General features: G+C 39.7%; 1 protein-coding gene across 2 annotated transcripts; it reads left to right on the plus strand.

Moving 5' to 3' along the window:
* Positions 1-4,902: 4,902 nt before the first annotated feature.
* LOC123513117 (NPC1-like intracellular cholesterol transporter 1) lies at positions 4,903-12,627 on the plus strand. Of its 2 annotated transcripts, none has more exons than XM_045269996.1 (4): positions 4,903-4,970; positions 8,724-8,806; positions 9,197-11,867; positions 12,019-12,627. In XM_045269996.1, exons 3-4 carry the CDS (start codon positions 9,216-9,218, stop codon positions 12,220-12,222), a joined length of 2,856 nt encoding a protein of 951 aa, XP_045125931.1. In that variant the 5' UTR covers positions 4,903-4,970; positions 8,724-8,806; positions 9,197-9,215; the 3' UTR covers positions 12,223-12,627. The 2 variants fall into 2 exon arrangements, with proteins under 2 accessions (XP_045125931.1, XP_045125932.1); XM_045269997.1 differs by lacking the exon at positions 4,903-4,970 and adding an exon at positions 5,020-5,060.
* The last annotated feature ends 2,276 nt before the right edge of the window (positions 12,628-14,903 follow it).

The raw sequence follows: 14,903 nt of genomic DNA on the forward strand, positions 1-14,903 counted from the left end.
CACATGTTCCAGACATACGCTCACAGAAAGCAGGCAGTATCTATTAGCCTTATTAGCTTTGGAGTGAAGCCCTGCACGCCCACTACTCTCCGTGACACACTTAGCAACAACAAAGGGACATCTGTCAACACGCGACGCCCCGCCCAACACTCCTTCCCGCAGCATTCACGACCGCCAAGCGATTTGCTCCGATGAACCATGATTTGCAACTCGATTATGCGTCACGTGGCCTTATTTGCCATCCCTCACCGGCCATCTGACTCCATTCGCGTCAGAGAGAGAGAGAGAGAGAGAGACCAAAGTTGTGATGATGATCACAGTTATTTTAGCTTCAAAGTTTCTAGGATGACAAACAGACCTATAATCTTTTTTCTTCGTTTTACTGATATCTTCTTTCGCCAGTTTCCTTTTTTTTCGGAAGATAAGGGAGAACATAAAGATAATTCCCGTTCCATCGTGCAATATTTTGGCATAGTTATATTTAATGACAGTGGTATCTTGCGTATGGTGTAGCTGTGTCTTGTTCTAATGAGGCGCAGTAGAGGCTACAAAATAAGGTAACTGTACTTTATACAAACTCTTGCCCCTTCAGTGGTCAGTAAAATTTCTTTTACATTTCATGTTCATTAATCCCCCTGTTGTCATGCACACAGATTAATTTATCTTCTAACTAAAAAGAACCACTGGAGTATATATAACACAATAGATTTCAAGTCGCAGCATTGCATAAAGAAAGCCAATACATAGTTAGTGTTTATTATTTATACACACACACACACACACACGGTAGCTCAGTGGTTAGAGCGCTGGCTTCACAAGCCAGAGGACCGGGGTTCGATTCCCCGGACGGCTGGAGATATTTGGGTGTGTCTCCTTTCACGTGTAGCCCCTGTTCACCTAGCAGTGAGTAGGTACGGGATGTAAATCGAGGAGTTGTGACCTTGTTGTCCCGGTGTGTGGTGTGTGCCTGGTCTCAGGCCTATCCGAAGATCGGAAATAATGAGCTCTGAGCTCGTTCCGTAGGGTAACGTCTGGCTGTCTCGTCAGAGACTGCAGCAGATCAAATAGTGAAACACACACACACACACACACACACCGCGTAGTGTAGTGGTTAGCACGCTCGACTCACAATCGAGAGGGCCGGGTTCGAGTCCCGGCGCGGCGAGGCAAATGGGCAAGCCTCTTAATGTGTAGCCCATGTTCACCTAGCAGTAAATAGGTACGGGATGTAACTCGAGGGGTTGTGGTCTCGCTTTCCTGGTGTGTGTTGTGGTCTCAGTCCTACCCGAAGATCGGTCTATGAGCTCTGAGCTCGCTCCGTAATGGGGAAGACTGGCTGGGTGACCAGCAGACGACCGAGGTGAATTACACACACACACACACACACAGTTTGCACAAAAATGTCTTGCTGGTAGAAAGTTTTAAGAAATCGGCGTTGCCTTCTCTCAACTACTATTTTTAACTTTCCACACTCTGCACGTTCCTATGCAACAACAGACGTTTGTTTTCAAAAGATTTTCCCCTCTGAAAGAAATCTAAGGCTTCCGAACACTGCCGCGTACATTTCCTTGCCTAGAGAATGTTGCAGTTGCATCGTTGCAATTTTAACACACCTCACTTTGGAATAATGTGTTTAAGGATTACCTTTTCATTTTCTCACCACCTTCCCAACAACCTGCCATTATTTCCATCATGAGAGAACCATCTATTTCTTGCGAGAGCCTCGCCTCACCATTCCCACACACACACACACACAAACCTTAACTAGCATCTCTCGTCTCAAGTACTCGTTTGTATCACTGGTTGTCATTACTCCAGCAAAGAGAGATAAGGATGCTCGATCTGCACGTGCCCTCTGATAACAATCAAGGATCGGCCCTGAACTGTGTGAACAAGGAAGTTAGAAGAGTCGAGTCAACAAGTTGGGGAGAGTGCATGATATCTCAGCTGTCGAGAGAATTAATGACAGATTAAAACCGAGGCTATCAACATCAAAAGTAGATCGAATAAGAACCAAGACCTACTTAGAACATTTTCAACTCGCTTTCCAGTTCGTACCTTGAGTATTAGCTACAAGCTATAAGACGCAACATATACGGGTGCGTCCAAAGCGTAGCACTGTGAAACGCAATGTCCTCACACCACCACTATTTTCAAAGGCCAGAGGCTATTATATATATATATATATATATATATATATATATATATATATATATATATATATATATATATATATATTATTTTTATTAAAGATTTTTTTTCTACATGTCATAAAGAAACGTAAAGATATTCTTAAAAACCCGTGTAGCTTAAAATAGAGCCTTTTTCAAATAACGTTTTAAGATATTATCTTAATGGTAACCATCGTTCGTTATTTTGCTCTGGCAATTACCGCAGCCTACCTACTGGCACGCATTCTTTTTCTTCTTCTTTTCCCATTTTTGGTGCAGAATTGATTGTTAAGCTATCACTATAATCATTAGCAGATGCTACTAGCTATAGCAATACCCGTCAATTCTACGCCCATGGTTACTATTGTTTTCTTGTTCTGCATCACTGTCTTCAGAGTGTGTTGTCTCCATACAGCATCCGTCGGTTGTACTTCCGTTGACCATGAAATCTTTTGCCTCGTACGTCAATTTGAATGGATTATCGTTTGTTCCAAGTCCAACCATGTTCCTTTTTCGTTCATGAGAAACAATGGCTGCACACAGCTCAACCGACCTGATGGCCACGTGAGGGGAAGGGCACGGTAGACCTCCGCGCTGCACCTGCATGGGCACTGGGTAGACGACACCAGTGCTGCCAGCGGTTGGGAAAAAATCTTTCAAGATAGGTCGTAGAAATCTTTCAAGATCGGTATTTTTTTTCAAGGTTGACCATAATGTATTATTATCTACTAAATCTTCATATTTATATTGAAATAACATAATATGTTAACAGTACAACTGACTATACAGTATAATGCTGCTTTATTACAGAATGAAAAGCGGGTATTGCAAATAAACGGTAAAATAAAGAAAATCTTTATTGTAGATACTACTCCTCGAAGTACATTAATATGAAATAAAATAATTTTTTTTTTCCGTGAACAATATTGTGTGCCTTGAGCCTTTCTTTAAAAAAAATAATACAAACATATCTTACACGTTATCTTCGCAGTCAGAATCAAAAGAAAGTGTTACTGTGGACTGCTTTGACAATGACTGCGTATATCTCCTGTAGCAGCTTCCATTTTTTACATCTTGCACTACAGATGTTGGAGGATTCCATGTGAAACATACAGAATTTTGTCGTGTAATGGCTTGTTTGGCTAGAAGCCTTCCTGCTACACTTCGAATTTTCAAACTGTTTGTTTGTTTTGTCTTAATCAAATTTAACTGCGAAAATACTCTTTCAACACTCGCTGAGGAGTGTGGCAATACTAACAGACCGCACATAAAATCAGACAAAACTTTAAATTTTGGTTGCCCATATCCATCTAATAGAGTTCTGAGATCATACCAAAATTTTGGCACCCCCAAACTCAACATAGATTGGAGTAACTCCTTTGCCCATGGAAGGGCCCTCCATTCTTCCTGTAAGACATCAAGCTGATCCTCAGCCACCAGAGAAGGAAATTTTACAGCAAGTTTAATTATGGATTTCACATGTCTTAGAGAACTTGTTGCTTCCTGTGGATCCATACAGTGCAACAGAGCAATGACACTGTCTTCTTCTAGAGGGAACCTTTTACGTATCTGGCAGGAAAGTTCCGAGAGAAACTTTAAGCAGTCTGATCTAAACCTACTTTCATTTTTCCCCAGACTCTCCGTCATCAACATTGCTTCACATCTACCACCTAGATGAATATCTTTCAGATCTTTGTAAATCTTTGAATCAGATGGATCAATTGCTGACAGGTTCTCTCTATCCAAGACTTCATCCTTAATGAACATGGCCAAGATGTTTCGATACACACCACAGATGCTCTTGTATAGTTTGTGCATTCTGAAAGCCTCTGTTTGAAATTCAGAGTTCATTTCATCAACAAAAACAAAATCCTCAAGCACTCCTGCTGTTGTTTATTTTGATAATTTTCGGCAGAAAGGTTCTACTATAGCGTGAGGTCTAACTCAATGTGTCGTCACGACACATTGAGTTAGACCTCACGCTATAGTAGAACCTTTCTGCCGAAAATTATCAAAATAAACAACAGCAGGAGTGCTTGAGGATTTTGTTTTTGTTTTTTCTTCTTCGTTCTTTCAGTATGCATGTAGGCTATAGGTACCATACTTCAGAGTTTAGTGACAAAGGTCTTCTACGTAGTGTGTTAGGAAAGCAAAGCTACAATAAGTTTTCACTGATTTGTCTGTAGGTCATCACAAGGAAACAAAGGAAATCCCATGAAAGGATAGTTAAGATTACTGAATGCTAGCTAGATCACCTATCTAAACCCTCATAGTCCTAATACTTTGTAAGACGTTCTGCTACGTGTGAAAAATACATTATAGAGACGATACACTCAATTTATTACCAGAAAGCAAGCAACGAGAGAGAGAGAGAGAGAGAGAGAGACTGGAGGAAAGGGAGGGGACTGGGGAGTATGTGAGAAGGCTTGGGTGTCATGCTGGTAGTGGCACGTGACGAAGAGTAGCGTAGTGCCTCCCCAGTTCTCTCGTCCTCACATTTCTTGTCCTCAGTCTAGAGTGAGGTGGTCTGAGACGTTGCGCTAACATTCTATACACACGAACTTAAGGAAACTCGTCACATCATTTGACACCAAATACGAGTGTTCAAAGAATCAAATTTGCCTCTTCCAACTGAGGACTTTAAACAGTGAGACAGGAGAGAAGACAATGGTGCAGGTCAGTGACAGTGATCGTATAGTACTCAGTAATCCAATTAACTAGCAGCCAACCGCGGTCCTTGCTTCGCACACACACACACACACACACAGCCGACATCGGACATATATACATAAACAAAGGGTGAGGCGCCGCACTGATAATCTTCCTATCTAACTGTTATGAGTTTCCGGCACACATTGTGAATCACTCTAGGATCTTGAGCCGCTATCTGTACGTTGCATCCAGAGATAAGAGATGTCAGAAGTGGGTGACGGTGAGAGGTGAGAGTGCAATGACCGAGCATGTTGAGGCGAGCTGGACCCAACAACAGTTACCGCTTATTAAAATGTTCTACTGGTCTTGCCATAGGTCCAATTTGCTTGATGTTTGTGTTGTCTGTTGGTTCTTTTGGGGTACACTTGATAATGCGAGCCTTGTTTGGCTTCATCAGGGTGCTTGCTTTGGTTATGAATTTGTGATGCATTTACTGTGTGCTCGTCTGTCAGTCTCTCAGGTTGGTTATGTAAGGTAGTGGCCCAGTCATCTGGCGTTCTCACATGATCGTTTAGCGGTAATGGTTGCAATTTGTCCTTGTCAGTAGCACATGGCACGAGTGTATGTTGTGGTAATATACTACTGTACTTCACGTCTATGAAGTACAAGTACAATGATGATAGATACGATTCATAGGAAGGACTTGTAAATTTTCACCCATTTGATTTCACTGATCTGCACAGAATTATGAATGGATTGTTTATGCATGTATGCTTGGTATATCATCCCGGAAGTTACAATGATCCATGTGTTTGTTAGTAGCAGCAAAAGTAATAATGGTGATGGTGATAGTAGTTGTGAAACACTGAGAATCTTTACATCATAATTACTGTACTTATCTGATGGACTTGTTAAGATGACTGCATGCATTGTGGTCTGTATTGTCTTAATGCTGTTTCATTTTGTTACATGTGGAAATCTTGGCAATCAAGTTGTCAGTGAAGGAAAGTAAAAATGTGTGTGTGTGTGTGTGTATTCACCTAGTTGTATTCACCTAGTTGTAATTTTACAGGGCCTGGGTATCATACTCGTGTGGCCCCGTCTCCATATCTACACACATCCAACTTTCCTTTAAAACTATGCACACTCCTTGCTGACACCACCTCCTCACTCAAATCATTCCACACCTCCACACATCTTTGTGGGAAACTATATTTTTTCACATCCTTCAAGCATATTCCCTTGGCTATCTTTTTACTATGCGATCTTGTAGTTCTACTTAAGTTTTCCTCTCTCAACATCATTTGCTCATTATCCACTTCATCCAGTCCATTCAACAGTTTATAAACCTGTATTAAATCTCCTCTTTCTCTTCTTTGTTCCAAGGTAGGCAAATTCATTTCTTTTAATCTCTCCTCATAGGTCATTTCTGCCAATTCCGGAACCATTTTTGTTGCCATTCTCTGCAATCTCTCCAACTTCCTTATATGCTTCTTTTTATAAGGGGACCAAACCACTCCAGCATATTCCAATCTTGGTCTAATTACCATACTAATTAATTTCTTCATCATATCTTTATCCATATAATGGAAGGCTAATCCAATATTTTTATCAAATTATACGTTTCTCCAAACATCTTATCAATATGAGCCTCAAACTGCCCATGGTCTTGTATTATCACTCCCAAATCCTTTTCCTTTTCCACCTTTTTCAACACTACTTCTTCACCCATCTTATATGACTCTCTTGGCCGTCTTCCACTCTTTCCCATCTCCATCACATGACTTTTGCTCAGGTTAAATTCCATTTGCCACCTCTTGCTCCACTCCCAAATCTTATCCAGGTCTGCCTGTAAAATTTCACAATCTTCTTCACTCTTCACACACCTACACAACTTCGCATCATTCGCAAACAAATTAATATAACTGTTTACCAGGAAAAGTATTGGTGCCAGCATTGAGCCTTGTGGGACTCCACTCTCCACCACCAACCAGTCCGACTTTGCATCCCTTATTACCGTTCTCATCTCCCTCCATCACAAGTAGTTTTCCATCCACTTTAACACTTTTCCTTTCAGTCCTCCATAAATCTCTACTTTCCATAACAGTCTCTCGTGAGGTACCTTGTCAAAAGCTTTCTTTAAATCCAAATATACACAGTCCATCCATCCTCTCTCTCCTGTATTTTGTCAACCACTCTTGAATAAAAGCTCAGTAGATTTGTTACACATGACCTCCCTTTCCTGAAGCCAAATTGATGATCCGATAATAACTTATGATCCTCCAGGAACCGTATCCAATATTTCTTTATCACCCTCTCACAAATCTTACCGACCACACTTGTTAGAGACACAGGTCTATAGTTAAGAGGCTCTTCCTTACTGCCTCCCTTATAAATGGGCACCACTTCAGCTCTCTTCCACTCTACTGGTACTTCCCTGTTTCTAATGAACACCTTATAATATCATATAATGGATCAATCAATTCTTCTCTACACTCCTTCAATAATTTTCCTGAAACTTCATCTGGTCCCATCGCTTTATCATCTTTAAGTTCCTCCAACATTTTATATAACTCCTTTTAGGTATCTTAATGTCCTCCATGTGCACATTTCCTTGTACATTCTGTGGCTTTACAAACATTGTTTCTTCAGTAAATACTTGCTGAAACCTATTATTTAGCAATTCCGCTATATTCTTAGGGTCATCTACTATCCCTTGCTCTCCTTTTAATCTTTCAATGGACTCTCTCTTTTAAGTTTACCATTTATGAACCTGTAAAACAATTTTGGATGTTCCTTACTCTTGTCTACAATATCTTTTTCAAATTTTCTTTCTTCCTCCCTCCTTACCCTCACATACTCATTTCTCGCCACTCTATAATTCTCCTTATTTAGTATATTCCTGCTCTTTTTCCATCTTTTCCAAGCCACATCTCTCTTTTCCTTAGCCTTAACACAAGTTGCATTAAACCAATCCTTTCTTCCTTCCTCTCTCGGTTTATACTTTGGTACAAATTTCATAACTCTTTCTTTATAATATTTCATAAAAATCTCTTATTTCTTTTGCACTTCTCTGATTTGTAACATCTCCTCCCAATCTAATTTTCTGAAATCATTTTTCAAACTTTCTGTGTCCATCTTTCTATAATTCAATCTACCACTCCTGTATGTCTCGTCCTTCCTTCGCTGTGTTGTTGCTATCTGCATTTCCATAACCACATGATCACTCTTTCCCAAAGGACACTTGTATTGTATATCTCCACATAGGTACTCTTCTCTTGTTAACACCAAATCCAGTCTAGCCGGTTCATGCGTGTGTGTGTGTGTGAATTTCATGTACTGTTGACATCATATATGTTAAAGTTTGCTTTATCATAGAAGGGAGCAATGATTGAGAAGTTGTTTTACCACAGTCTGCTTACAGCTGTATAGAAGCAAGTGCTGAACTGTCTAGCACTTACATTAAGTTGTAATCAATTTGGCCTTGGGTAGCAGCCTGTGACTCCACTGTCTCCTTAACATATTATGTAGACTTGGCTTGAGTGTGTGCAACTGAAATATTCCATGTGTTTTACAGACAAGTTTAGCAAAACATGATCTATAACCTTTTCATAATTGTTATCAGTTTGTGCACATTCAAGAATTATTTTTTACCTATTTATTCTTTCTTAGTATTTTTTGTTGTTTTATTTGTATATAATGTAGAACTTGCCAACTTCCACAGAACAGCATTTGTAACACCAAGTAGATTCTGTGTTCACAATTTTTTTATTGTTAGAATTAACCTTGACAAATATTTCACAGATACAAAGGCTCACTTTACATATTTATATACATCTGATCTCTACTAGTTCATAGCATTGAAGGTGACTAACTTCTCACTCCTATGTAATGTTTCAGGTGGCCATGGGCAGTACATTATACTTGGACTAGCAGCATACTCAACCCCACTCTTCAATGTAACTACAGTAACATCTGTAATGGTAAGTCAAGGAGATTACTAGTGTTGATATATACAAAGCTGGTTCCATCACTTTATTCGTGTTCTTGTATTCCTCCCATAGAAATTCATGTATTTCATTATTTCTCATGATTAAAGTGAGGAGTGTTCAGGAATGTTTTTTGGAAAAGATCATATGCTTTAGTCAGTTATGAGTTTACATAAATACTGCATACCAGATATGAGAGGGTTATGCTCAGAAGATCCCTGGTGTTTTTTTCTGATAAAAAAGTCTTGTTGTTCAGTTATGAGTTATAAAATAGAAATACTGATAGAATGAATAGTTTAGAATCAGTAAAATAATTGTGTATCATCCAGGAACCAGCCTTGACTTAAGCAACACAATGAAGTGTTTAAGTATGAATTATTGCAGGTGTGATGAAAGAGGAATCATGAAAGGTGAAACAGAGAGAAGAGGCAGCAGCCACCCAAGAAGTGTGCTGCATAGGATCAGCTTGAGTGTTGTGACTGTGCTGGAACAAGCTTTCTACAGATATGGATGTGCCATTGCACAACGCCCAGCTACATTTATTGTCTTATGTTTGGTTCTAACTGGTATTTTCTCTGTTGGGTTGATGAAATTTACACTGGAAGAAAGACCCTTTAAGCTGTGGATTCCACAAGATTCTAATTTTATACATGTAATGGAATGGCAGAAGGAAAATTTTCCTGCTGAGTTCCGTGCCCATGTTGCTCTTTATGAAGCTGAGAATGTTCTCGATAAAACTGTTTTGTTAGAGATGCTCAGAGTGCATGAAGCAGTTAACAATGCCACTACACCTGAGGCCTCATGGGCCTCTACTTGTGCCAAATTGCCTTCTATCCCAGATTCTATATTTAGTCGTAAAAGAAGAAGTGCAAATCATACTGATAGAATAGAGAAAGACCTACAGAAGCAGAGGTTTAAAAGAGATGAGAATGAGGAAGGAACTGACTGGAGTTTAGTATTTCCAAGAGTGATGTATTGTAACTATTTAGAAAATATCGCTCAGGAATGTATGGAACACAGCATTCTGGAAGTCTGGGGTTACAACAGGGATTTTATTAACAGTCTGGAACCAGAGGAGATTATAGAAGACATAAACACTATAGAAAAGAGTGCAGTTTTTGGGTTTCCAACTAATTTCACTGAGATGCTCGGAGGTATAGAGAGAGACAGCAGAGGAAGAGTCATAAGAGCAGGAGCCACAAGACAGTTGTGGGTGACTCGCATTAATCGCACAGCTGTCAGCATCGGTGACTTTGTTGATGACACAGGCACTGGCATGGAGGTAGATACTGCTGGCTTTGATTGGGAGAAAGAATTCATCAAGACAGTTTTAAGTGAAACAGAGAGACCAGATAATGTATCTCTATATCTTATGGCATCCTCAAGCTTTGGAATGATCAGTGGGGATACCATCCTAGGAGATGCTCAGTACTTTGCTGTTGGCTTCATGGTGGTGTTCTTGTATGTGCAAGTGATGCTGGGAAGGTTCAACTTGGTTGAACAGCGACCCATACTCTCGTTGATGGGACTGATGTGTGTTGGGATGTCAATCTTTGTGTCATATGGGATATGCTCTTTCTTTGAAGTACCATTTGGTCCAGTTAACAATGTTTTACCATTTTTGCTGTTGGGACTTGGCATTGATGACATGTTTGTCATTATGCAAGCTTGGAATACACTCACACCTCAAGAGAAAACATTGAGATTAACAGAAAGGATTGGGAAAGCACTGAAACATGCTGGTGTTTCTATTACTGTAACATCACTTACAGACTTTGCTGCCTTTGCCATAGGGAGTGGTACTGTCCTGCCAGCACTGAGATCTTTCTGCCTATATGCAGCAGTTGGCATTGCTGCAGTCTATTTCTTCCAGGCCACATTTTTTGTGGCGTGGTTCAGCCTGGACCAGCGGCGCTTGGAAAACAATCGACAGGGCATACTCTGGTGCTGGAAAGTTCAAAACTGGATGCCAAATCAGTGTAGTCAGAAAGAATTGTGCCAATTATTTTTCAATGATATTTATGCTAAATATTTACTTAGATTACCTGTAAAAATTGTGATTTTATTGTCAACTGCTGTTCTCTTGAGCGTGTCTGCATGGGGCCTGTCAAATCTTCGGCAGGATTTCAATCCTATCTGGTTCCTTCCTCAGAGTTCTTATCTTTTTAAGTTTTTCATGAAGAATGAAGAGTATTTTCCAAATGTTGGGGAGGAAGGGACTCTTTATTTTGGAATAATGAATATGACTGCTGAGCTGCCAAATATTGAAGCTTTGATAAAGAAGTTGAATGAGAGTGAGTATGTCAGTGAGATTGATAGCTGGTATTTGAAATACAAGAAATATTGGGAAAAACAAGACTACATTGTACCAGACCCTGAAGAAACAGAGGAAGATTTCTTAGATCAGTTGGGCATGTTCCTTTATTCCCCAAGTGGTTCCCAATATAGGGTAAAAAACTTTTTTTTTGAAAGCCCCTTCAGCTGCACAGAGCCAGCAACACAAGTCTTAGCTTCCAGCATAGAGTACAAACACCAGGTGATGTCAGACCCACGGGAGCAGATTAGGGCCATGGATGATGTCAAGAGCATAGTGAGGAATTCTAACATCAGTGGGTATGTGCAACCCTTTGCCAGAGCCTATAGTGGCTGGGAAACCAATAAGATAATTGAAAAAGAGCTATACCAGAACATGGGGTTAGCTATGCTGGTAGTGCTGTTGGTGACACTAGTGCTGATTGCCAATGTGGTGGCCAGCATTATGGTGTTGGTGTGTGTCATCTTCACCTTGGTGGATGTAGCAGCCCTTATGCACTGGTGGGGCCTGACCATAGATACTGTGTCCTGTATTGATCTGGTGTTGGCTATTGGCTTGTGTGTGGACTATGCAGCCCATGTTGCCCACACCTTCATGACCAAGACTGGGAGCAGGGACCAGCGGGTGAGGCAGGCTGTGCAGACCATTGGCCCAGCTGTTCTCAATGGAGGCTTCAGCACCTTCCTGGCCTTCATCTTCCTTGCCAACTCTGACTCGCATGTCTTCATCACATTCTTCAAGGTTTATTGAATTTGATTCATGAAATATACTGTCTTCCTTATTAGTGTGTTTTGAACTAATTTCAGAATATATAAAGTGAACTGTTGCAGTGCCATCTTAAATTGACAAACAGCAATAGAGATTGTGACAATTTTTATTTTTTTGCTCCCAGATATTTTTTGCTGTGGTGTTGTATGGCTTGTTCCACGGCCTGGTGTTCCTTCCGGTACTGCTGTCACTAGTCGGGCCAGCTGCCTACCCCAATGCTGGCTCCAGCCTTCAGCACAGTCCTCATGAGGTTGACGAATTATGCTCTCACCCTCCACAACTTTCCAATCACATCTATCAAGAGGTTGTTGAGGAGAAGCGTCTTTAAGACCAAGGGAACTCATCTTTAGGTGTAAGAGAACCAAGCAGTGGCGGTGAGTCTTAGTTAACCGGTGACAAGGTGCAATAGTTTGAATCCATTCATTCTTAAGTAAAATAATATTTTATGTAGATTTGTAAATATTGGGTTTTAGAACATATCTGCAGTTTTATAAGTATGTATTAGATATGTATTACATACTATGTATTAGGAAAGGTACTATATTTGTGTATTTTTGTAAGCATTAGTAATGCTTCATTTTAATGTCATGTAAATCTCTAAGTAAATCGGAGTTGACCTGAGCTTGCTCCTGATTCAGCCATATTTGCAAGGAAAGTAATCAAAGCTAAAGAATGTATTATTTTTACATAAAAAGATCAAGAATTTTTCCTTTCAAGAATTATAAGAATTACATTGTCTGTTTTATTGATTTTATCATTTAAATACTTTACAATACTTTTTTTTTGCAGTGCCCCATTTACTTAATCTTTCTTCAAGTGTAATGTATCATGAATGTTTGGATCTAATTCCGAGTGGGTGGAAGTAGTTAGTGGGGTGCCACAGGGCCCAGTTTTAGGGCCATTATTATTTCTGATATTTGTTAATGACTTGGATTGTGGAATTAATAGTGACATTAGTAAATTTGCAGACGACACAAAGATAAGTAGATTAATTAGGTCCAGTTCGGATGCATTGGGCAGATCGATGGCAAATGCAGTTCAATATTAACAAGTGCACGGTACTGAGCATAGGTAGAGATAATCCAAGCAATAGAACCACAATAGATAACGAGGCACTAGGAAGTTCCAAGTATGAGAAGGATTTAGGAGTCATAGTTAGCTCCAATCTCGGCAAAAGGAAGCAATGTATTGAGGCCAGGAATAAGGTGAATAGAGTATTGGGATTCATTTTTAGAAGTGTTAAAAGCATAAGTCCTGAAGTAATACTAAAACTATACTTGGTGCTGGTCAGGCCACATCTTGACTATGCAGTACAATTCTGGTCCCCACATTATAGAAAGGATATAGCTCTGTTGGAGTCAGTGCAAAGGAGGATGACTAAAAAGATACAGGGAATGAGGGATATTCCCTACGAAATGAGACTGAAAAAACTCAATCTGCATTCCTTAGAGAGATGTAGGTTAAGAGGAGACCTGGTAGAAGTATTTAAGTGGTATAAGGGTTTTAACAAAGGGGACATGAACATAGTTCTTATGATCAGTAGTGGGGGCAGAACCAGAAATAATGGGTTTAAATTGGAAAAATTCAGGTTTAGGACAAAAATGGGAAGAAACTGATTTTCAAAGAGAGTGGTAGGTGAGTGGAACGGACTCAGTGGTCATGTAGTCAGGGCTGAATCAATAAGGAGCTTTAAAAGAAGATTAGATAAGTTCATGGATGGGGATGATAGATGGAATTAGGTAGCTTAAACACACAGGGACTGCCTCGTGTAGGCGTGGTGGCCTCTTGCAACTTCCTCTTTTCTTATTTTCTCATGCAAGAAATATACACATAGATACTAAGTTGATAAAGTACTAATATGTCAATATTTGTGTGCTTATAATACATTAAACTACCATTATGTTCCAACCACACACTAGTGATATGATCTCTGTCATAGTGACAGACCAAGACTGCACTGGTAGTACACTAGAAAAAGAGATTGAAAGAATTATAGTAAAACTAAATTTTACTGAAACGTAGGGCAAGGCAGATAATCCGTGTGACGCTACCATATCTCTCATTACTTCAAGGGAAAAGGAATAACTGTTCTTTATTCAATTTAATGCATGACTTTGCTAAAAAAAAAAAAAGTGGGGTGGGGGATAAGACATGAAGATGTCATATGTAAATTAAATACAGTAAAAGTGTTGGTTAGAAAAGTGAAAATGAGGCTGATAATTTACCTAATATTTACTATTATGTCCTCTCAAGATACCCAATGTAATATAATTAGTGAAGAAAAGAAATGCTGATAAGGTTGTGGTGCTGTGGTGCATATCTTGTTTGCACTGGGACGAATCCTCTTCATCGTGGCTTCAGATATACCAGTTGCATCTGCTGTCCTCTTCCTCACCTGATTTGTGGGTAAAAGTGGTCCTTGCAAGCTTTTTCTTTTAAGAAGTATCTATTAATTCTGTAGACAAACTCCTTGATTTGCTTGTACACAGTAAGATGGGGAAGCGTCAGTCTTTCCTTCCATCGTGCAAACAAATGAGAAGTGAGTCGATTTGCACCTTCATGGTGACCTTTCTCCAGGGATAATCCTGCCTTGGGTGAAGTGGCAACATCACCTGTTCTGATATGCCACATCGTCATACATGCCCATATAATAGCTTCATTTTATTTGGTATATAAGACTTATTTGTATCACCTGCTATTTAATGAAATAGTCAGAATATTCTTAGAATGGCATTTGTTGATAATGCTACGATTAAAAAACAATGAGTAGTATAGGCTGAATGTTTTGATTCAAAATCTGGCAGAATGGCAAACAACACCCTACATGTCAGTACAATTTAGTTTTACTATTGTGTAGTCAAACAAATAGACATGTATAGTCATGCAGGTTTCATGTGTATGTAGGCTACCTACATGTACCATCCTGTGTCACTTGATGTCGTTTGATCTGCTCCACTGAGAGAGGACATTAATGTTCTACTGTAAGTGTGTTGTTCGGATTATCAAGTT

Source organism: Portunus trituberculatus, chromosome 35 (assembly GCF_017591435.1).
Source record: "Portunus trituberculatus isolate SZX2019 chromosome 35, ASM1759143v1, whole genome shotgun sequence".
NCBI classification, from domain to species: Eukaryota; Metazoa; Arthropoda; class Malacostraca; order Decapoda; family Portunidae; genus Portunus; species Portunus trituberculatus.

Bases quoted from the DNA above. Each gene is read 5' to 3' on its own strand.
- LOC123513117 (XM_045269996.1), top strand. From the start codon at position 9,216: ATGAAAGGTGAAACAGAGAGAAGAGGCAGCAGCCACCCAAGAAGTGTG. The intron at 11,868-12,018 runs GTTTATTGAATT...TTTTGCTCCCAG, and splicing joins TCTTCATCACATTCTTCAAG to ATATTTTTTGCTGTGGTGTT.